At 41.6% G+C, this 24,512-nt stretch overlaps 1 protein-coding gene across 13 annotated transcripts in view; it reads left to right on the forward strand.

Annotated features, from left to right (window-relative positions):
• Positions 1–24,512, forward strand: part of CADPS (calcium dependent secretion activator) — a 562,280-nt gene that overhangs the window by 129,536 nt on the left and 408,232 nt on the right. For all 13 annotated transcript variants that reach the window (XM_061622068.1, XM_061622066.1, XM_061622061.1 and 10 more), the window contains exon 3: positions 13,133–13,465. In XM_061622068.1, the coding sequence (XP_061478052.1) occupies positions 13,133–13,465 (333 nt within the window). The remainder of the gene's footprint in view (positions 1–13,132; positions 13,466–24,512) is intronic.

The following is a 24,512-nucleotide window of genomic DNA, read 5'->3' on the forward strand; positions in this document are numbered from 1 at the left end:
CTTCAAAAGAGGAAACTTCACAAAAATGAGGGGATTGGTAAAAAGAAAGCTGAAAACAAAGTCCAGAGGGTCACATCACTCAAAAATGCTTGGAAGTTGTTTAAAAACACTATATTAGAAGCTCAACTGGAGTGCATACCGCAGATCAGAAAAGGTACCGCCAGGGCCAAGAAGATGTCACCATGGTTAACGAGCAAAGTCAAGGAAGCTCTTAGAGGCAAAAAGTCTTCCTTCAGAAAATGGAAGTCTTGTCCGAATGAAGAAAATAAAAAGGAACACAAACTCTAGCAAAAGAAATGCAAGAAGACAATAAGGGATGCTAAAAAAGAATTTGAGGAGCACATTGCTAAGAACATAAAAACCAACAACAAAAAATTCTATAAATACATTCAAAGCAGGAGACCATCTAGGGAGACAATTGGACCCTTGGATGATAAGGGAGTCAAAGGTGTACTAATGAACGATAAGGAGATTGCAGAGAAGCTAAATGAATTCTTTGCATCTGTCTTCACAGTGGAAGATATAGGGCAGATCCCTGAACCTGAACTAACATTTGCAGGAAGGGATTCTGAGGAACTGAGACAAATAGTGGTAACGAGAGAGGAAGTTCTAGGCTTAATGGACAATATAAAAACTGACAAATCACCAGGCCCGGATGGCATCCACCCGAGAGTTCTCAAAGAACTCAAAGGTGAAATTGCTGATCTGCTAACTAAAATATGTAACTTGTCCCTCGGGTCCTCCTCCGTGCCTGAGGACTGGAAAGTGGCAAATGTAACGCCAATCTTCAAAAAGGGATCCAGAGGGGATCCCGGAAATTACAGGCCAGTTAGCTTAACTTCTGTCCCTGGAAAACTGGTAGAAAGTATTATTAAAGCTAGATTAACTAAGCACATAGAAGAACAAGCCTTGCTGAAGCAGAGCCAGCATGGCTTCTGCAAGGGAAAGTCCTGTCTCAGTAACCTATTAGAATTCTTTGAGAGTGTCAACAAGCATATAGATAGAGGTGATCCAGTGGACATAGTGTACTTAGACTTTCAAAAAGCGTTTGACAAGGCACCTCACCAAAGACTTCTGAGGAAGCTTAGCAGTCATGGAATAAGAGGAGAGGTCCTCTTGTGGATAAGGAATTGGTTAAGAAGCAGAAAGCAGAGAGTAGGAATAAACGGACAGTTCTCCCAATGGAGGGCTGTAGAAAGTGGAGTCCCTCAAGGATCAGTATTGGGACCTGTACTTTTCAACTTGTTCATTAATGACCTAGAATTAGGACTGAGCAGTGAAGTGGCCAAGTTTGCTGACGACACTAAATTGTTCAGGGTTGTTAAAACAAAAAGGGATTGCAAAGAGCTCCAAAAAGATCTCTCCAAACTGAGTGAATGGGCGGAAAAATGGCAAATGCAATTCAATATAAAGAAGTGTAAAATTATGCATATTGGAGCAAAAAATCTGAATTTCACATATACGCTCATGGGGTCTGAACTGGCGGTGACCGACCAGGAGAGAGACCTCGGGGTTGTAGTGGACAGCACGATGAAAATGTCGACCCAGTGTGCGGCAGCTGTGAAAAAGGCAAATTCCATGCTAGCGATAATTAGGAAAGGTATTGAAAATAAAACAGCCGATATCATAATGCCGTTGTATAAATCTATGGTGCGGCCGCATTTGGAATACTGTGTACAGTTCTGGTCGCCTCATCTCAAAAAGGATATTCTAGAGTTGGAAAAGGTTCAGAAGAGGGCAACCAGAATGATCAAGGGGATGGAGCGACTCCCTTACGAGGAAAGGTTGCAGCATTTGGGGCTTTTTAGTTTAGAGAAAAGGCGGGTCAGAGGAGACATGATAGAAGTGTATAAAATTATGCATGGCATTGAGAAAGTGGATAGAGAAAAGTTCTTCTCCCTCTCTCATAATACTAGAACTCGTGGACATTCAAAGAAGCTGAATGTTGGAAGATTCAGGACAGACAAAAAGAAGTACTTCTTTACTCAGTGCATAGTTAAACTATGGAATTTGCTCCCACAAGATGCAGTAATGGCCACCAGCTTGGACGGCTTTAAAGAAGATTAGACAAATTCATGGAGGACAGGGCTATCAATGGCTACTAGCCATGATGGCTGTGCTCTGCCACCCTAGTCAGAGGCAGCATGCTTCTGAAAACCAGTTGCCGGAAGCCTCAGGAGGGGAGAGTGTTCTTGCACTCGGGTCCTACTTGTGGGCTTCCCCCAGGCACCTTGTTGGCCACTGTGAGAACAGGATGCTGGACTAGATGGGCCACTGGCCTGATCCAGCAGGCTCTTCTTATGTTCTTATAACATTTGCAGATACACCCCTCTGCCTGCCCAACTTTTTTCCAGTGTACTGCACTCATGTCCTCCTCAACTCCATTAACAAAACAATGCTCTACACCTTCCAAGCTGCCGACAACCCTCCCTTTTCTGCTGCATTGAGAGAAATACCTTCTTTCCGTTGAGAGAAAAGCACCAAGGCATGTTACATGGGGGTGATAGACAGAAAGGCAGTCCATTCTTCCTCTGCTGGGGACTGCTTATTTGTTTAGACAGGCTTTGCTCCCCTCTCTCCTCTTACTTTGTTCTCAGAGTCAGTCAGAGAGAGTGCCTGTGAGTTCAAACCTCATGGCTCCATAATGGCAGTAACAGCATGTATGACTTTATTTCTTTGTAGCAATAAACTTTACATTCCCTTATTTTTTCAACTACCAGACAAACTAGTTTAACAGACTAGTTGTTTCTGCACTCTGCTGCAATATATATCAAAACCAAACACTTTTACCCATCACTCCTTGCCTTACTTGCTTCTGATGGGGGTCCATTATAGCCTTTTCCCCATTTTCCCTTTCTTTTAATGAAAATAATATCATCACTAGGGCCCTGCTTTGCTTCCTCTTCTCCTGTGGATCTGCTTTGAAAGGGTGAAAGGATCTGTCCATTTTGGGTCTCTCAGTTTCTCATTTTTCTGATCCTACATGCACTTCTCCACATTTCTGCCACAATTTGTGATTTTTTTTAAAAAAAAATCTTCATGAATTTTTTTCAGCATTTTAGTGTGAATTTTTTGCAAGCAATTTATCCTAATATGATGCACTCTTGTATGTTTTTTTTTTTTTCAATAATTTTTATTCAGATTTTCATAAAACATACAAGACAAAATCATAAAACATTCAAAGACAAAAAACAAAATCAAAAATAGTTAAACAAAAAGAAAAAAAGAAAAAAAAACAAAAATAAAAAATAAAGAGTAAAATATTGACTTCCCATTTGTCAAAGATCAAATCAGTTATAAGTCTATAATATATAACAATCCTGTCTCTTAAGTCATATTATAAAATCACTTTCCTCCAGTAGTTATCTTACTTAATCATCAAATCTCATAAACATTACTTTATTCTTTCCACAAAAAGTCAAAGAGAGGTTTCAATTCTTTAAGAAATATATCTATCAATTTTTTTTTCCAGATAAGCATATCGATTAATCCATCTCATTACTAATTATGATAATCTTATTGTCATAACCATAGTCAAAATAAACATTTCAATTAATCCATCACATCAGAATCTGTTAGGTTCAGTAATTTCAGTAGCCATTGTTCTATTATCCCTATTAGTTCCATTTTCCATCTTCCATCTTCAGTAGTCTTGTTAAGTCCAGTAATTTCAGTATCCAATCTTCCATTATCAGTATTCCATAATAATCTTGCTGTCAAAGCCATAGTCATATAGTAAGAGTCTGATGGGAATTACCTCTATCCCAAATATTTCCATCTTCCATCTTCGATAGTCCTGTTAAATCCAGTAATTTCAGTGTCCAATCTTCCGATAGTCCTGTTAAATCCAGTAATTTCAGTGTCCAATCTTCCATTATCAGTATTCCATAATAATCTTGCTGTCATAACCATAGTCATACAATAAGAGTCTGATGGGAATTACCTCTATCCCAGATATTATCTTGCCAACCATTCTGAATAGGTTGCTGAAATACTGCTGTAAGATCATATCTCTGTTCTTTTTTTCAAAATGCACTGGCTCATCTCTTGAAAGTTTTTCCATTGTCACATGGCTGCAGTTAATTCCATCCATCACATCATTCCAGTCCAGAAGATTATCCATGCCATTGATAACTTTCTCTCTAGAATCTTCCTTAGTTTCTTCAGAGATAACATTAAATTCCAAACAATAGATTTTATTTCTAAAATCCATAAGCTTCAAATCTTTTTCCTGTTCCACGTTTGTTCCAGTCTCCAGGGTCTCCTCTCTCACAGGGACCCCTATTTCTTTAAACTCCTGTGACATTTTGCTCAATTCAATTATTCCAGTCTCCAGGGTCTCCTCTCTCACAGGGACCCCTATTTCTTTAAGCTCCTGTGACATTTTGCTCAATTCAATTATTCCAGTCTCCAGGGTCTCCTCTCTCACAGGGACCCCTATTTCTTTAAGCTCCTGTGTCATTTTACTCAATTCAATTTTCGGCTCCTTACAACCCTGTCGCAGGTCTTTTTCCTGTTCCACGTTTGTTCCAGTCTCCAGAGTCTCCTCTCTCACAGGGACCCCTATCATTTTGCTCATTTCAATTTTCAGCTCCTTACAACCCTGTCGCAGGGTTCGTTTCGTTATCTCAATTTCATCCATTATTTTCTGAAACATAGATACTTCCAGGTTCTCAGCCACTTTCTTAATTGCCATTTTAAAAGAAAAATATAAAAGAACCACTTCTTATTTCAGCAACAATTGGGTTAATACTCCAAACTTGGTGACATCACAGCGTAAACAGAACAGACAGCCTTATCTCTCCATGCTTAAGTAAACAAAATGCAGTTCCCAGGATCGAAACAATTAATGGCGTTGTGAGAAAACAGATTCGTCAAAATAAAATGGACTAGGAAAAAAGTAATCTCAGACAATATAATATTCTTCAGAATAAAAATCAGGAATAGAAATCCCTCTTCCGTGTATATCTTTAGGGTGCAAATCCAGGACAGCTTTTTGCAACAAAAACAGAGATAAGCTATTAATTAGTGAATAGCAGAGAGAAGTTATGGCTCCCCGGTGAGATGTCAAAAACTGATCAATCTGGCAAATCTCTTTTAAACAGCAACAATTTAAGTCAAGTAAAAGAAAAATATAGAAAGAAGGGTGCTTGCCTGTTAGTGCGTTCTCTCTTTGAAGAAAAGATGAACGTTCGCTTTATCAGATAGAGCTTGATTGTTGAAAATCCGTCCCACCTTCGTCGGCTGGACCTCGTCCCACAAATTAATGAGATCTGGTCGTCCCAACAAAAATAGGCTTTGAGGTTAATCTCTTCGTTTCTCCCTACCCGGGAGAAGTTTAATCAGTCAAAAAAAAAAAAATCTGACTGATATATCTGAATAAGCTTCTTTTGAGGCAGGAGCCCGTCTCAAAAGCAGGCACAGGCTAAGTCACCCTTCCCGGAAGTCCCTTGTATGTTTTTTTTTTTTTTCACCACTATAGTCATTTTGTGCACATTTCCCCCTAATATATGCATTTTTGTAAACATTGCTTGGTTGAATTGCAAAATTCGAATGTGTGAATTTCAAAGGATGGCTTGTTTCAGTTCTCATTGTTTTGGAAAGTGTGAATTTGATAGATTTGGTTTGAAATGTGAACTCAATCAGATTTCTCCCCCATCCCGAATGTTTTGCTTTAGGTTCACTGTTCTAACTCTATGTGCATCTCAGATATAAAAAGCTCTGAACCAGTGGAGTAAACAGCCAGGCAGAGCAAAACTGGGCCATGATAGATGTGCCCTCTCTCCACTGTCAAAGGCAGTTTGCCTCTGAATACCAGTTGCTGAGAATCAGAAGTGGGGGAAGCACTGTTGCACTCAGGTCCTGCTTATGGGCTTCCCATGGGCACCTGGTTGGTCACTGTGAGAACAGGATGCTGGTCCAGATGGGCCTTTGGTCTGTTTCAGCAGGGCTCTTATGGTCTTATGTTCTTTTCCATGCTTGCTGTGGTAGCACAAGTTGCCTTCAATACTATTGAAGGTTCCCCACTGTCTCAAGCGGCTAGAAGTTCCAGGAGTAGCACTGGCTTCCTTTGGAGGAGAGCACTGGAGACTTCTTTCTTTCTTTGCATATGTACAGATAGAGCAAGGGTGGGAAGCTTCAGACTTTTACAGACTCTGCATTGCTTTTTGATCCACCAGATGGAGCCAGGAGCAAAATAGTAGCTTGAGGGCAGAGCCCGATGCAAGATGGTGGCTCATGGGGTTGGTGCCAATTATCCTATGTACCCCATCAGCCACATACTGTGACGACTTGCATATATAAGTGCAAACACATCTGCGTTACTACCAGAAGCACGTGACGGCTCCATGTCAGTAGGGCAGTGGAAGTTTTTGGTCTGAGATTTAGTCTGAACTTTCAAGGAGCTGTCCAAGGTGATTCATCCAGGATTCTAACACCAGGTTCTAAAACTGGGCACTAGAGCTGTCAAAAGACAACCAACTGATGTTCATAAGAACATATGAACATAAGAGCCTGCTGGATCAGGCCAAGGGCCTATCTACTCCAGCATCACAGTGGCCAACCAGATGGCTATGGGAAGGCTGCAAGATGGACCTGAGCATAACACCACTTTCCCTAATTGTGATTTCTGGCAACTGGCATTCAGAGGCATTCTGTCTCCAACAGCAGAGGCAGACCAAAGCCATAATGGGTAGTAGCTCATATTTTACACAGGTAGAAAAGCAGGTAAGTAAGCCTTATATTTAACAACTCATCTGATGGTAGCCATAAGCACGCAGGAATTACATGAAGGCCAATCAGTGCATAGAAATGCAGACAAGCGAATGACTGGGCTGCTAAAGGAGAGGTGGATGTCTCCGTTCCTCCCCCACCAGTCTGCTTGGTTTCACATGCTGGCTACAGGGGAAAGGAAACCCATCCCTCAGCTCTGGCCCTCTTCCACCAGCCTGTTTGGTAGAAAGCTTTTTCATATTCTGCTAGGAGTCGAGTACCTTGAATTTGCATGCTGCTCACAGAGGAAGGAGATTCCCCTCTGTTAGCCTCTTAGCAGGCTAGTGAATGAAAAAAAGGGGGGGAACCACCAACCTGCAGGCTGCTAACATTTGTGAGCTTATTTGAAGGCTGGCGGGTGGTCCTTCATAGTGAGCTTTCAGAACCTCCAAGCCTTCCACTTTATCCCCAGACCCCTGGTGTAAAGTGTCCTACCTTCAGAGAAAGGAGATGTGTCATGTTTTATTCCTAATGTGAATGATTCTATGTTCTAGGTGGACATTTCTCTTTCATCTTTTGGCGTGTATTTTTCATACATTTGCCAGAAAGAGGTCACTCTTGGCAGGTGGCTCCTAGGGGGAGAAAAAATGTCAGTTTTTTTCTTTCCTCCCCAGAGTGGCTGTCACCATGTCAAATGCCTTTCATCACCAGCATCTGACCTCTGCTTTGTACTCTGAACAGAGTGATGAAAAGGGACCCTCAGAATAGCATGAAACACAGATTGCTTTTCTGACACTAGACTCTACATAGTAACAGGGTTTTGATCTGCGGCCTGTTCTCAAATAGCATCCTGTCACTCACTGAGATCTCCTTCTTTTTTTAATTAAAGGGTTGCCACAATGCTCCTAGCTGGTCACAGTGTATTAGAGAGTTTTTTATGCTGCATGTGGGAAGGTGAAAGGTGAAATTTCTAATCCCAGTTTGTCTAATAATGGCACTAGGGCAATTGTTTAAGTAATATGTCTTCCTTACAAGACTTTCTATTGGTTCTGTATAGCCACAGGGTGTGAGGGCACAGGATAATTCTATTTATTCAACTTGCTGAACCGTAGTTCTCCAAACTTTGGGTAATCAGATTTGGGGGAGGGGGGAATCACATTCGGGTAATATTTATTTATTTGTTTGTTTATTAAGACATTTATTTACTGCCCTTTGCCAAAGGGTGTTTTACAGCATAAAAACAACAGAATGCAACACAACACAAGAACTTAAAAGCAATTACTACTTTTTTCCTTGTTACACTTTTTAGTTATTTTTATTTTTAAGCAATAAACAGAAAAATTCAATTTCCCATTAACAATAATAGTTAATAATTTCGTATGCACTAAGAGACAGAAGAAACAAGAACAACCTAACTTAAAATCATAAATTACATGATAGCTAATAACGTGTGGGTTTCACATTGTCTTGTACTTTTATTATTTTTTATTGTGTTATTCTAGTACATTATAAATAAACTCCATTTCTCTATAAAACAATCATACAGTTGTTGTCCCTCTCCAAACATGAATTCCTTTAGAAATTATATTGATATAAAACCAGGAGCATTTTGAATCTGGTTAGGGGGAGCCACTACAGTAGATTTCCAGCAGTTGGGTCATTGTTGGGTCACCAGGAGGGGGACATAAAAGGAAACAAGGAGTTTGGTGCAGTGCAAACACAACAGGGGAGCCAGTGCAGCACTTCTTTTGGTGCATTTGCACCACACCCACCTCCCTGCTATCTCGCCCTCCGCCTCTCTCTTCTGATGAGCAATAGCAACCCACTTGCCAAGAAGCTAGATTAGCGGTTCTACCCCAGTTGGGAACTACTTCTGTATAAAATTATTTTTTCCATTCATATCAGAAATGCCTTGTTTCCATCACGTTCATTATCTCCTGTAAGAGCCTCTGAGTCTTTAGAAAAACTGTGGAATAAAAATACTCTGAACGTAAATGAACCTATCTCCCGAAACCCGGATGCTTATTACTTGTGATGTTCAGTAAGTTATCTGCATTCTTGTCTCCTGTCTTCCCATTTGGGTGGCAGATTTCAACACAGGAGAAATCAAGTAAATGTACCCAAAGCATGTGCTCTACCAATAAGCTATGGTTTGGGGAAAGGTCATGGCTCAGTATTATGGTTAGCATCACCTGCTTTGCAGGATGATGGTCCTAGGTTTAACCCTTGGCATCTCCAGTTAAAATAGATTAACATAAGAACATAAGAACATAAGAACATAAGAAGAGCCTGCTGGATCAGGCCAGTGGCCCATCTAGTCCAGCATCCTGTTCTCACAGTGGCCAACCAGGTGCCTGGGGGAAGCCCGCAAGCAGGACCCGAGTGCAAGAACACTCTCCCCTCCTGAGGCTTCCGGCAACTGGTTTTCAGAAGCATGCTGCCTCTGACTAGGGTGGCAGAGCACAGCCATCATGGCTAGTAGCCATTGATAGCCCTGTCCTCCATGAATTTGTCTAATCTTCTTTTAAAGCCATCCAAGCTGGTGGCCATTACTGCATCTTGTGGGAGCAAATTCCATAGTTTAGCTATGCGCTGAGTAAAGAAGTACTTCCTTTTGTCTGTCCTGAATCTTCCAACATTCAGCTTCTTTGAATGTCCACGAGTTCTAGTATTATGAGAGAGGGAGAAGAACTTTTCTCTATCCACTTTCTCAATGCCATGCATAATTTTATACACTTCTATCATGTCTCCTCTGACCCGCCTTTTCTCTAAACTAAAAAGCCCCAAATGCTGCAACCTTTCCTCATAAGGGAGTTGCTCCATCCCCTTGATCATTCTGGTTGCCCTCTTCTGAACCTTTTCCAACTCTAGAATATCCTTTCTGAGATGAGGCGACCAGAACTGTACACAGTATTCCAAATGCGGCCGCATCATAGATTTATACAACGGCATTATGATATCGGCTGTTTTATTTTCAATAACTTTCCTAATTATTGCTAGCATGGAATTTGCCTTTTTCACAGCTGCCGCACACTGGGTCGACATTTTCATCGTGCTGTCCACCACAACCCCGAGGTCTCTCTCCTGGTCGGTCACCGCCAGTTCAGACCCCATGAGCGTATATGTGAAATTCAGATTTTTTGCTCCAATATGCATAATTTTACACTTGTTTATATTGAATTGCATTTGCCATTTTTCCGCCCATTCACTCAGTTTGGAGAGATCTTTTTGGAGCTCTTTGCAATCCCTTTTTGTTTTAACAACCCTGAACAATTTAGTGTCGTCAGCAAACTTGGCCACTTCACTGCTCACTCCTAATTCTAGGTCATTAATGAACAAGTTGAAAAGTACAGGTCCCAATACCGATCCTTGAGGGACTCCACTTTCTACAGCCCTCCATTGGGAGAACTGTCCGTTTATTCCTACTCTCTGCTTTCTGCTTCTTAACCAATTCCTTATCCACAAGAGGACCTCTCCTCTTATTCCATGACTGCTAAGCTTCCTCAGAAGCCTTTGGTGAGGTACCTTGTCAAACGCTTTTTGAAAGTCTAAGTACACTATGTCCACTGGATCACCTCTATCTATATGCTTGTTGACACTCTCAAAGAATTCTAATAGGTTACTGAGACAGGACTTTCCCTTGCAGAAGCCATGCTGGCTCTGCTTCAGCAAGGCTTGTTCTTCTATGTGCTTAGTTAATCTAGCTTTAATAATACTTTCTACCAGTTTTCCAGGGACAGAAGTTAAGCTAACTGGCCTGTAATTTCCGGGATCCCCTCTGGATCCCTTTTTGAAGATTGGCGTTACATTTGCCACTTTGCAGTCCTCAGGCACGGAGGAGGACCCGAGGGACAAGTTACATATTTTAGTTAGCAGATCAGCAATTTCACCTTTGAGTTCTTTGAGAACTCTCGGGTGGATGCCATCCGGGCCCGGTGATTTGTCAGTTTTTATATTGTCCATTAAGCTTAGAACTTCCTCTCTCGTTACCACTATTTGTCTTAGTTCCTCAGAATCCCTTCCTGCAAATGTTAGTTCAGGTTCAGGGATCTGCCCTATATCTTCCACTGTGAAGACAGATGCAAAGAATTCATTTAGCTTCTCTGCAATCTCCTTATTGTTCTTTAGTACACCTTTGACTCCCTTATCATCCAAGGGTCCAATTGTCTCCCTAGATGGTCTCCTGCTTTGAATGTATTTATAGAATTTTTTGTTGTTGGTTTTTATGTTCTTAGCAATGTGCTCCTCAAATTCTTTTTTAGCATCCCTTATTGTCTTCTTGCATTTCTTTTGCCAGAGTTTGTGTTCCTTTTTATTTTCTTCATTTGGACAAGACTTCCATTTTCTGAAGGAAGACTTTTTGCCTCTAAGAGCTTCCTTGACTTTGCTCGTTAACCATGGTGGCATCTTCTTGGCCCTGGCGGTACCTTTTCTGATCTGCGGTATGCACTCCAGTTGAGCTTCTAATATAGTGTTTTTAAACAACTTCCAAGCATTTTCGAGTGATGTGACCCTCTGGACTTTGTTTTTCAGCTTTCTTTTTACCAATCCCCTCATTTTTGTGAAGTTTCCTCTTTTGAAGTCAAATGTGACCGTGTTGGATTTTCGTGGCAATTGGCCATTTACATGTATGTTTAATTTAATAGCACTGTGGTCACTGCTCCCAATCGGTTCAACAACACTTACATCTCGCACCAGGTCCCGGTCCCCACTGAGGATTATGTCCAGGGTTGCCGTCCCTCTGGTCGGTTCCATGACCAACTGATCTAGGGAATAGTCATTTAGAATATCTAGAAACTTTGCTTCTTTGTCATGACTGGAACACATATGCAGATTAGGTAGCAGATGATGGGAAGGAGCTCTGCCTGTGGCCCTGGAGAGCCACTTTCACTCATACAGCACAATCCTAAGCATGTCCACTCAGAAGTATTATTGAATTCAGTGGGGTTTACTCCCAGGTAAGTCAGGTTAGGGTTGCAGTATGAATAGAGTCTGGCCCTTATACTCAGCTAGATAGCTAGATCTGATCTGATCTGATCTGTTATGCTTGGTGAGGAATCTTTTTCAGCTTGAGGGCTACATTCCCTTGTGGGCAACCTTCTGGGGCCCACATGCCATTGATGAGTGGGGCCAAAGGCAAAAGTGGACAGAACAATGAATGCTAATTTTGCCTTTGTATTAATACAGTACTAACACTAATTATAAAATTTATATTGTGACCTTCCTCCCAATGGGCAGCAAACTACAAGCAATAAAAAAAAATCCTAAAAACAAAACATCTAAAAAGCAATTTCAGTACAGATGCAGACTCGGATCTAGGTTTCCACTTGTTGAAAGAGGAAGGTCTTCAGTAGGAGGGAATTCCAATGGGTAGGTGCCACAACTCTAAGGCCCGATTCCTATATTTTGCGGAACGGACCTCCTGAGGCCCTCACCTGCAGAGCACAGTGATTGACTGGGTATATAAGTGCTAAGACAATCTTCCAGATATTTTGTGTAGTAGGTTAGTTTCTTCACACTCACACATTCTTCTGTGTCTTCCATCCAGACAAGCAAGAAGCGTTACCAGAGTTCAGGATAGGCAAAAACACTCAACAAGTCTGTAAAAGAGGGCCTCGAGGAGGAGGGTGCAAAGGAGGGTTGGTGAGAGGTAGATATGAGGGAGAATTTGATTCAATTCATATTTAAAGCCAAATGTATCAAATTTTTAAAAAATGCAAATTGCTGCAGAAATAACTGAATTTAAGATTGGATAAATGAGAAACAGAAAGAACCAAACTTGACGTATCATTCTATTCCTACTGAGGGGTATGGCTAGGCTGTGGGTTGGTCTGAAGAGAATCCCAAGGGCCAGATAAAGAGGTCTGATGGGCCTCAGATTCTCCATCCCTGTATTATATCAATTGCATATGACAATCACACATGCATCTATTTTGCTATACATGGCCAATTTCCCAACACAGGTACAGACAGCAAAATGAATGCATGTGCCATTTATAAATGATGATGTACATGATTTACACACTTTTTCCTGCACTGAAAAACTTGCCAGATATTTGTCATGTTTGAATTGCCCCTGAGAGAAAAAGAAAATAGCACAAACTGAATCAGATTACATAGTGACTTTGATCAAAATCTGTGTTCAGTTTAAAATGTCATACCATTTCATGAAGGTTACTTACATGGCTGCCAAGTCCTAATTGGAGAAAAAAAATGTCTTAAAAAATAGCTTGCACAGTGCAGAGATAGCACTATTCCATTTCATAGATCTAGCTGTAAACATAGGTCAGGATATCATATACCTTGACAATGGTACACTACAGAGTATTTCCTAATGAGATATACTTCCAGTCATTTCACAGCCAGGAAGTTCTGAAACAGGCAGGAGGAATCAAGGTTTTTTTCCATTTCTGTGTTACAGGTATTTCTGAAAAGTGATCGTGTTGCCAGAATGGTTCAAAGTGGTGGTTTCTCAGCTAATGACTCCCGGGAAGTCTTCAAGAAACATATTGAAAAAAGGGTCCGAAGCCTCCCTGAGATTGATGGCCTCAGCAAGGAGACTGTCCTAAGTTCCTGGATGGCAAAATTTGATGCAATATATCGAGGTGAAGAGGATCCTCGCAAGGCACAAGCCAGGATGACAGCGAGTGCCGCTTCGGAGCTTATTCTCAGCAAGGAACAACTGTATGAGATGTTCCAGAACATCTTGGGGATCAAGAAATTTGAGCATCAACTGCTGTACAATGCTTGTCAGGTAAGACAACTTGTTGTCCAGGAGACCACCAGCTCATTGTGTATGAGTGTACACAGGTGAATTTTTACTCTTGTTATGGTATTGGCCCACATCTTGGCTTAATTTTCAGGATAGTCTTTCAATAGCGATGATTCATGGGTGCTCCCCACAGGCTTTTGTTTGTATGCATTCTGGTGGAAGAGTTATTGAGGGTGACAACTTACATGCAGTCTCATCAATGGTGCTACAAAGCTCTGACTCTGCAGCTGGCTTGGACCCTATACACTCACTCTTCTCCAGCGGGCTAAGAGACAGGATATGCTGTGCTATATGTCTGAGGCTGGTGCTATTTAAGGAAGGGTCTTCAGGAATATCTGTTTGTATAACTAACTTGATATAGCATCAGCCGTGTGTGCAGCCTCTGAGCAGAGGGCTTTTACAGCCTCTGTGAAACAAGTCACGCCAGGGTTTGACAGTGACTAGTGGTGACCAGGCAGAGGATGGTCAGAAGAGAAAAGAGGAGCCAGGGAGGTGGAATTTGATCTTTAGTCATTTGACAAATAGTTCTTGAGGACTGACTTAGAAAAGGAAAGTGAAGCAGCCTTGTGATGAAGGGAGAGAAGAAAGCTATTCTAGCTGTAGCGAGCAACATTGCAGAAAACATAGATATACCAATGTGAGAAGGAAAAAAAAGGGCAACTGATCCTCCTGTTTCTTCCCAATCCCTACACACTGTCAATGTCATTCAGAACAACATCTGGCACTGGGATTTTCCCTCCATCCCCCATTTCAGTGAAATTTCCATTAAGCCTTTTAGTTTATGTTTTTGTTTACTCCTTATTATTTGAATCTCTTGCTCTGCTAATGCTCACTGTCTGGATGATCTCATTTAATCTATGGCTGTGTTTATGTGCTAGCATTTTTTCCAGTGCGCTGTTGCTGGATCTACTGCTGCAATACATGCACATTCCACTAGCTTTTGGTGCTAAAACTTAGTTGTGAATGTTCCAGGAGAAATAGTGATAAAGGAACAGTGTGGGGCAAATATCGTCTCTTTAATGAAGTGCAGATCCTTCAAATGCCCTGCATGTTCTTATTCTTTGCAAGGGAGTACTGAATAACCATAATAGTTTGTCATATGTAAAGTGTGCCTAACAGACAGAGTATGAGAAGATGAAAACAGAATTGGGTAGGCTGCATAAGTGAAATTATTATTATTATTATCCTTGTCAGCATCAGCATCATCCTGTCCTTCCTCCAAAATGAACCCAGGGTGGCAATAATTAGATGAGAGCCAGTGGTGGTGTAGTGGTTAGAGTGCTGGGCTAGGACTTAGGAGACCCAGGTTCAAATCCCCACTCAGCTGTGAAGCTCACTGAGTGACCTTGGACCAATCACTGTTTCTCAACCCAGCCTGCCTCCAAGGCGTCGTGAGGATCAAATGGGGTGGAGGAGAACCATGTATACACCCTTGAGCTACTTGGAGAGAGGCAGAATTTTTTAAAATTTGTTTATAAATATATTTTCATACTGCTGTTTCATTTAAAAACGTTAAAAGCTGTTTACAACACGTTTTCTTTTAAATTTATTTAATTAATTTATTTTTATTTATTGTTCAGTTATGTTTATTTAAAATGTGATATATTCGTTTTCTTTTACTATCAATTGTACCAAATGTGATGGTATATTGTTTTTATGTTGTAAACCGCCAAGACAGCTTCGGCTATGGGGCAGTATAAAAGTGTAATTAATAAATCAATAAATAAATCAATAAACAAATCAATCAATCAATCAATAAAAACATGTACAACAAAAACATTAAATATACAGAAAAAACAAAGGTCAACTATTGCAAAAAGATATCTTCTTAATTGCCCGCCTAAGCCTGATGGTACAGAAAGGTTTTCAGCAGGCATTTAAAAGTTAAAACAGAAGGCACCTGCTGAATCTCTGCTGGCAGAGCATTCCAGAGAACTGGGCCAATGACACTGTAGGCTCAATTTCGTGCCAATGTTAAATGAGCCTCGCCAGCTCAAGGGATGATCAAAGCCTCTCCTGCAGATGATCTCAGTGATTGAGCTGGTCTATAAGGGTTCAGGTGGTCTCTAAAATACCCTGGACCTGAGTTGTTCAGAGGTTTGTAAATTAATACAAGGATCTTGAACCTGCCTTGGTAGGATGTGAATGTAATAGTAAAATAATAAAGAAAGAAAATAGTGCTAGAGCTACCATGAGAGCTGAAGCAAGAGTGAAAGGGACATGTAAGCATAGTTTATGCCATGTTGGCCACAGATTCTACAGTAGCCTTCCCCAGCCTGGTGGCCTCCAGACTGCAACTCCCAACACCCTTCCCAAGCCTAAACTACAATTCCTATCATTCTTTTTTTTTTTTTCAATAATTTTTATTCAGATTTTCATAAAGCATACAAGACAAAATCATAAAACATTCAAAGACAAAAAACAAAATCAAAAATAGTTAAACAAAAAGAAAAAAAGAAAAAAAAAAAACAAAAATAAAAAATAAAGAGTAAAATATTGACTTCCCATTTGTCAAAGATCAAATCAGTTATAAGTCTATAATATATAACAATCCTGTCTCTTAAGTCATATTATAAAATCACTTTCCTCCAGTAGTTATCTTACTTAATCATCAAATCTCATAAACATTACTTTATTCTTTCCACAAAAAGTCAAAGAGAGGTTTCAATTCTTTAAGAAATATATCTGTCAATTTTTTTTTTCCAGATAAGCATATCGATTAATCCATCTCATTACTAATTATGATAATCTTATTGTCATAACCATAGTCAAAATAAACATTTCAATTAATCCATCACATCAGAATCTGTTAGGTTCAGTAATTTCAGTAGCCATTGTTCTATTATCCCTATTAGTTCCATTTTCCATCTTCCATCTTCAGTAGTCTTGTTAAGTCCAGTAATTTCAGTATCCAATCTTCCATTATCAGTATTCCATAATAATCTTGCTGTCAAAGCCATAGTCATATAGTAAGAGTCTGATGGGAATTACCTCTATCCCAAATATTTTCTTGCCATCCATTCTGAATAAGTTGCTGAAATACTGCTGTAAAATCATATCTCTGTTCTTTTTTTCAAAATACACTGGGTCATCTCTTGAAAGTTTTTCCATTGTCACATGGCTGCAGTTAATTCCATAGATTTTCTCTATATTGGGCTCCATCACATCATTCCAGTCCAGAAGATTATCCATGCCATTGATAACTTTATCTCTAGAATCTTCATTAATTTCTTCAGAGATAACATTGAATTCCAAACAATAGATTTTATTTCTAAAGTCCATAGACTCCAAATCTTGTTCCTGTTCCACGTTTGTTCCAATCTCCGGGATCTCCTCTCTCACAGGGACCCCTGTTCCAGTCTCCAGGGTCTCCTCTCTCACAGGGACCCCTGTTCCAGTCTCCAGGGTCTCCTCTCTCACAAGGACCCCTATGTCTTTAATCTCCTGTGTCTCCAAACAATAGATTTTGTTTCTAAAGTCCATAGACTCCAAATCTTTTTCCTGTTCCACGTTTGTTCCAATCTCCGGGGTCTCCTCTCTCACAGGGACCCCTTCCAGGGTCACCTCTCTCACAGGGACCCCTATATCTTTAATCTCCTGCTTCATTTTACTCAATTCAATTTTCAGCTCCTTACAACCCTGTCGCAGGTTTTGTTTCGTTATCTCAATCTCATCCATTATTTTCTGAAACATAGTTATTTCCAGCTTCTCAGCCACTTTCTTAATTGCCATTTTAAAAGAAAAATATAGGAAAACCACTTCTTATTTCAGCAACAATTGGGTTAATACTCCAAACTTGGTGACATCACAGTATAAACAGAGCAGACAGCCTTATCTCTCCATGCTTAAGTAAACAAAATGCAGTTCCCAGGATCGAAACAATTAATGGCGGTCATCAGAAAACAGATTCGTCAAAATAAAATAGACCAAAAAGAGAGTAGTCTCAGACAATATAATATTCTTCAAAATAAAAATCTGGAATAGAAATCCCTCTTCTGTGTATATCTTTAGAATGCAAATCCAGGACAGCTTTTTGCAACAAAAACAGAGATAAGCTATTAATTAATGAGTAGCAGAGAGAAGTTATGGCTCCCCAGTGAGATGTCAAAAACCGATCAATCTGGCAAATCTCTTTTAAACAGCAACAATTTAAGTCAAGTAAAAGAAAAATATAGAAAGAAGGGTGCTTGCCTGTTAGTGCGTTCTCTCTTAGAAGATAAGATGAACGTTCGCTTTTCCAGATAGAGCTTGTTGTTAAAAATCCGTCCCACCTTCGTCGGCTGGACCTCGTCCCATAAATTAATGAGATCTGGTCGTCCCAACAAAAATAGGCTTTGAGGTTAATCTCTTCGTTTCTCCCTACCCGGGAGAAGTTTAATCAGTCAAAAAAAGAAAAAATCTGACTGATATATCTGAATAAGCTTCTTTTGAGGCAGGAGCCCGTCTCAAAAGCAGGCACAGGCTAAGTCACCCTTCCCGGTAGTCCCAATTCCTATCATTCTTAAGCATTGATGATATTGGCTGGGAATGATAGGAGTTCGTCCAAAACATCCAGAGGGCACCAGGTTGAGGAAGGCTGTTTGTGGATTTTTTTTTTTGAGTGAGCAAAACCTGGTGTGTTGGCCAGTTAGTCAATGAAACTCCTGGTTCCCATCCATAAGGTTAATGCAATATCAGTCTTTATATACTAAGGCAGTAGACTAGAGAGCAAAATCTCTTGTAAAGCTTTATATGGCTTACATCGGGGAAGCCAACATGGTGTCCTCCAGACGTTGTTGGACCACACCTCCCATCATCTCTGACCATTGACCATGCTGGCTGGGGCAGATGGGTGTTATAATCTCTCACCATCTGGGATCCCAAGGCTGAAGAACCCTGGCCTAAAGAGGGTTCTGATATCACTTTTGATCTATATTAGTTCCTTTTTATATGAGAATGTTTATAGACCTCTCTTTTTTTGGCCTTCAAATGCACAGCAGTGCATTTCTTTTTACAGCACAGTCAGTGATTTGGTACTTGCCTTTTCAGATTTACATATTCATTCCCAGGAGATGGGGCAGGACCGGTTCCAAAGGGTGGCAAGGTTGGGCACTGGCCCGAGGGCCCTGCAGCTACAGGAGCCCCTGGGGGCCTCTGTTCCCTTTCCATGATCTGTGGCACGAGCCGTGCCGCAGATAGCAAGACAAGAGCTTCCGAGCCACCTGCTGCCGCTGCCGCCCACCTCCTGCCACCATCCCCCCCGCTTCACCTACCTTTCTCTGCTGTCCTTTGCGGGTGCGTGCACTGCACGCACAGGGTTGCCATCAATCAAGATGGCAGCCGAGGTTTCCACCAAGATGGCGGCAGAGGCTTCAGTCCCTTACGGAAACAAGATGGCAACCCTGCGCACGCATTGTGCAAAGCCGCAAAGAACAGCAGAGAAAGGTAGGTGAAGCGGGGTGGTGGCGGGGGGTGGTGGTGGGTGGCGGCGGGTGGCTCAGAAGCTCTTATCTTGCGATCCGCGGTGCAGCTCGTGCCACAGATCGCGGAAGGGGAGCGGAGGGGCCTGGGGCAGGCTGAGGCCCAAGGGCCCCGGCATTCCTGGAGCCGGCCCTGAGACGGGGATTATACTTGTTTCATGAATAGATTAATGTCCATGCTTTTTTCATTTCTCTCCTTCTCAAGGTCAAAAATGAGAGAAATGTCCCACAGTTCAAAAGAACACAGTGGGCATTACTGTTCTGATTAATAACCCTGCTGCCCAGCCAAGGAGAGAATCAAGGAGAGAATTAGGGAAATGAAGAGGCAGAAGAATAATATCAAAGGGTTTGTAATTCTGGGTTTATTCCATCAGAGCTGCAGTCTCCTGTATGTGTGCAGGGCTTGTGCACCATTCTGCCTCCTGTGCTTTTTTGTTGTTGTTGCTATATGGCTTCAAGTCGATTACGACTTATGGCGACCCTATGATTCAGCAACCTCCAATAGCATCTGTTATAAACCACACTCTTCAGATCTTGTAAGTTCAGGTCTGTGGCTTCCTTTATGGAATCAATCCATCTCTTGTTTGGCCTTCCTCTTTTTCTACTCCCTTCTGTTTTCCCCAGCATTATTGTCTTTTCTAGTGAATCATGTCTTCTCATGATGTGTCCAAAGTAGGATAACCTCAGTTTCATTATTTTAGCTTCTAGTGACATCCCTTAAAAATTCCCCACACCTCAAGCTATGGTGACTGCTCCCTTTGTCACATGATAATTCAAGACAGATCACAGAGTACTAGCAAAGATGTAAGATATTGGTGCTGAGAGCAGAAGGACCCTCACTCTTTGTGGACTGAGAACTATAAAGATAGAGGAAGAGCTCAATAACTAGGTTGGAGCACCATGAGGCTCTACATGTACTTGAAAAACCCAGTAATACCAGCCACCACAGTCTCTCTCACTCAGCCAACTAGGCACATTTACTGCTTTGCTTGCCGATGGTCATACCATGTAGGAGCTTGTTACTATCAGGGCATTACAAATCAGATTAGGGAGAAACCATTGTTCATTGGTACAGGGCATGCTTGTTCCAGTTCAACTCTTCACATCTCCAGTTAGTAGGTGGGCTTCTTCTGGGAGGAAGGGTGGGATATAATAACAACAACAACAACAGTGTGAAAAACCTTTGCCTGAGACTCTGGTAAGCTACTGCTAGCCACAGGAGATAATCTTGGACTAGGTGGGCATGATTTAGCATGAGGCAGCTTCCTAAGTTCAGGGTAGCCATACTAAAACAATGCAAAGCAAAGTATACTATGTAGTGTTATGAAACATGGAGTGAGCACTGTGGGGGATGAAAGCTGCCAGATCTGCATGGTGCACCACTGCCAGAAATTGCTCTGTGCAATTACTTCTGAAGCAGCTGCCACAGCAGCATCTGGAGGGACAAAGGTCTCCCCTGCAATAGTTCCTGCAAGCTGTGTCCATTCATGTTGCAGGCTGCATTCACACCAGCCAGCAACTGCTGTGTGGTGGGTTGCTGCTTCAAATGTGGTTGCACAGAGCAATTTCTGGCAGCAGAAGGGACTGGGGTGGACTGGGAAGGATGGAAAAGAACTGAGAGAAAAGAAGCAGGGAGGAAACCTGGATTAAGGATAAATGAGACAAGTTGGATCAAAATGTTACCAGAGAGCTCTTTGTAACATTCAGAGAGATAGCCAAAGAGCAGGGAGGGAAAGGCACTCAGAAAAAGGTTTTATAGAATCAACATCCCTCCCCCTTCCCCGCCACTGTGATTGGAAAGCATTCGGGGAGATTCTAGCCCTAGATGGGAAGATAGACTCCTACAGCTTCTCTCCTTGCCCTCCCACTCTCTTTCTCCCCCCACCCCGGTGTTTCCCTTATATAGTGGTGTTTACATTTTTTTCTATTTCTGTTTTTGGAAATGGGCTGTCTGGCTTAGCCAGCAGTTTTTCTAACTCCAAAGAGCAGTGGGGGGGTATTCTCTTTGGATTGCTTGGGAGCTTGTCTCACCTCAGAGGGGCCCTACTTTGATCTGAGTACACCCACCTCACCTTGGTAATCAGATGAAACAGTTAAACAGCCCTAGTATTGAATGTTGAATATGTGCAGTAAATCAGTGTGGTACCACAATTCAGGTTTTCCCAAGAATGCATCACACATTGCTTGTTCTCTTTGACTCTGCTCTCTTTCACTCTCATGATGGACTTTATGCGTTAAAATAAAAAATGAAACTAATTTTAATAGATGCACAATGACTCAGCTAAAACTCTGAGACTGGCTCTGTGCTGAAGTTTTAATGTGTGTGTAGGGAGGATAGTGACTGTGCTGACTAATCTTACTGCCTTAGTGCACCTGACATCTACACATGGGATGTCAAATTTGTACAAGAGCCTATGCACGTACACACCGATGTGAACTGAATTGCACAGTCTGTGCACACTATTTCTGCAGTGCCAATTAAACCTATGCCCAGGTCTGCATAAGTAAGCCATCAGGCAAGCATCACATGCATTGTGTGGACATGAGGTGGACTGAGGGGGCATGATCACAAGTACAGCATGAGGACATCTGAACAGCACTGTACCGGTCACATGCTGTTCCACATTGGCCAGGGGCAGGGCCATAGCTCAGTGGTATAGAGCATCTGCCTTGCATGCAGAAGGCCCCAAGTTCAATCCCCAGCAGCTCCAGGTAGGGATGGGAGAGACGCCTGCCTGAAACCCTGGAGAGCCACTGCCAATCTGTGTAGACAATTCTGAGCTTAAGGCAGCTTCCCGTGTTCCTGTGGTGTGCATGTCATAGTAAGCCAAACGATAGCTTACCAGGAATCTACTAATGTGCTGGCACTTAGGACAAGCCTTGCTACAGGGTGAATTAAAGTCAAATGAAACACAAAGCCAGACCTTGCCTTAGCTGCCACACTGCACTAAGCTAACAGGACTGGGAAGGAGCAAAGCAGCTGCAATCTCCTCCCCATGAGCCCACTCATTTCCTCTAAACCACTGGTTCCCAAACTTTTTCCCCCATGGACCACCTGAAAATTGCTAAGGGTCTTGGCAAACCACTTAATGATTTTTTTCTGCCTGTTGCAATGTGCTGTGATAGATGCTGTATAGCTTTTAATTGTATTTTTATTGCGTCTTTTATTTCTTGTATTGTATTCTATAGTATTACATTTTGCATTCCAAAGAATTAAAATTGTGATACAATATAAGAAATAAACAAAGGAATAGAAATGCAATTAAAAATCCATACAGATTTTAAATGTGATGGATGTGCTTTCTCCCTTCTTCAACCACAAATCCACAGGCACAGAGTGAATGAATGAAGCTCATGGACCACCAATGGTGCACGGACCACAGTTTGGGAACCCCTGCTCTAAGCCATGGCTTGGCTTAGTGTTATATGCAAACATGGCCATTATCAGGTTGATATGTATGTACAAATATAATTCTAGAGATAAGATGAAGCCCCAGAATAGAGAGAAAAACAGAATATACGAAAAACTGTATGGAAAACATTGTTTGCAAATTGGTCTGTAAGCTAGAATCTTGTCATTATACCAGTAGAATAACACTTGTTCCCTTGATGCAATTCCTCCATTTAGCTCTCTTTCAAATCTTTGATTTTTGCCGACTGGAAAGGCCACAATTTAAAATCCCTTATATGAAACAACATTTGCTGTATGAGTCTCTTATTGTCAGAAAAGACTGGGGGCAGCTGATTAGGTAATCTGCCTAGCAAGCAGCTCCCTATGGGGCTGAGTTCACCCATGTTCCAAGAGCATAATTTCCATGCTAGTTTTAATGCTCGGGTGATGCAGTGCCTGGCATTATTTATGTTCTTTTATTGCTCATTAAACCAGCAAACCTACAATTAATTAGTGATTGGTTAGAAGTATGTATTTCAATGAGAACGCAAAACACTTAACACAAGGATTACTTTGCTATTTTTAATATGTGTATGATAAGGATGATAATTAACAAAGATTCTCTAGGGGGAAAACATCTTACATAAGCCATCTCTTGGAAGAAAATAGAAGAGAGCTTGAAACATTAGTGCTATTGGGAAGGATTTAGCTATTTCATAAGGAGTGTGTGTGTGTGAATCACTATGTATGGAGATTAAAATGATAATACCCAAAAAAGCTGGGCACTTTGATTACAATTTGCTGTGACCAATGCTTGGTGTAGAACTTTTTCCTCATTAGATCTCTCAGTAGGTTTATTTCCATCTCCTTCAGCTCATTTCCTGCATTGCTTCCTGAAGCTACTGATAAAAATATTTAAAAAGAAAGAAAAGAAAGAAATTAAAGGCTCAGAGGTAGAGTCTGTTTTATTATTGTATGTTTTTAAATCTGTTGTGAATTGCCTAGAGACTGCTGGGTATGAGGCAACCAAACAACAACAACAACTAGGGCTCAGAGCTATTTTCCAGCTGGGCTCTGGGTATGATTTATTTTGTTTACATTATGTATATAGTCATCAAACAGAAGTCATCATCATCATCATCATTGTTATTATTTAATAAATTGTTGCTGTTGCAAGGGTATGCACATTATGCTGAAAGTTACAGGAATTAACAGACCATAAGCCAAGGCACCATAAAAAGACACTGAAAAGGGTGCCTCAAAAAGGTAAGTTTTGTATTCATGCCAGCATATGAGTTTGGCTATACTACCTACGTACATAGAGGAGTGGGTATGTGGTGGGCCATTATGCATCCTGCCTGGTGCTTCCAAACTTCCAGTACCTGGTGAGCCTGGAATGAGTTGCATGGGTCTGGGAAAATAAGAAGAGGTAGCCACAAAATCCAAGTGGATACCCAAGTAAATCATGCTGTTATTTGGCCCTTCCGCTCATTCAGGGGCCAATGGGACACTCGTTGGCTAAATCTTGGAAGGCCCGTGATGGCTCCTGGCATTTTGAAGGATTAGCAGGGCCAGAGAACAAGAAATCATCTAGATGATGGGTGAGCTGTTTGCTGCCTGTCTGTTGGCAGATGGCCCATTCAAATAAAGTATTGAAGGCCTCAAATGCTGCATAGGAGACAGAACACCCATTGACATGGTTTTTTCTATGTATCATTGGTCAGAAAATTTAAAGCCCAGTAGGTTGAAATTGCCAGGGTACACTGGGAGAAGGTGAAAGGCTGCTTGTATATCGCATTTTGCCATGAGGGCATCCAGTACATAGTTCCTTACTACCTTTGCCCTTCTTGGCTTATTACAGCTTGCTGAGGGGGTTTGACCCAAGTGGATCCAGGGTGTGGTCAACGCATCATTGTGGGAGGGAGTGGTTCCAACCGCCCTGAAAGAGGCAGTGTTTTGACTGCTCCTGGAAAAGCCCACCCTAGACCCATTGGTCTGTGGCCATTACCAACCAGTTGCAAATATCCCCTTCTTAGGGAAGGTGGTTGTGGCACAGCAATTGCAAGTACTCTTGGGTGAAACAGGTTATCTTGACCCATTCCAGCCTGGGTTCAGGCCTGGTTATGGGATTGAATTGGCCTTGGTCACCCTGATGGATGACCTTTATCGGGAGAAGGAT

This window comes from Rhineura floridana, chromosome 3 (assembly GCF_030035675.1).
Source record: "Rhineura floridana isolate rRhiFlo1 chromosome 3, rRhiFlo1.hap2, whole genome shotgun sequence".
NCBI classification, from domain to species: domain Eukaryota; kingdom Metazoa; phylum Chordata; class Lepidosauria; order Squamata; family Rhineuridae; genus Rhineura; species Rhineura floridana.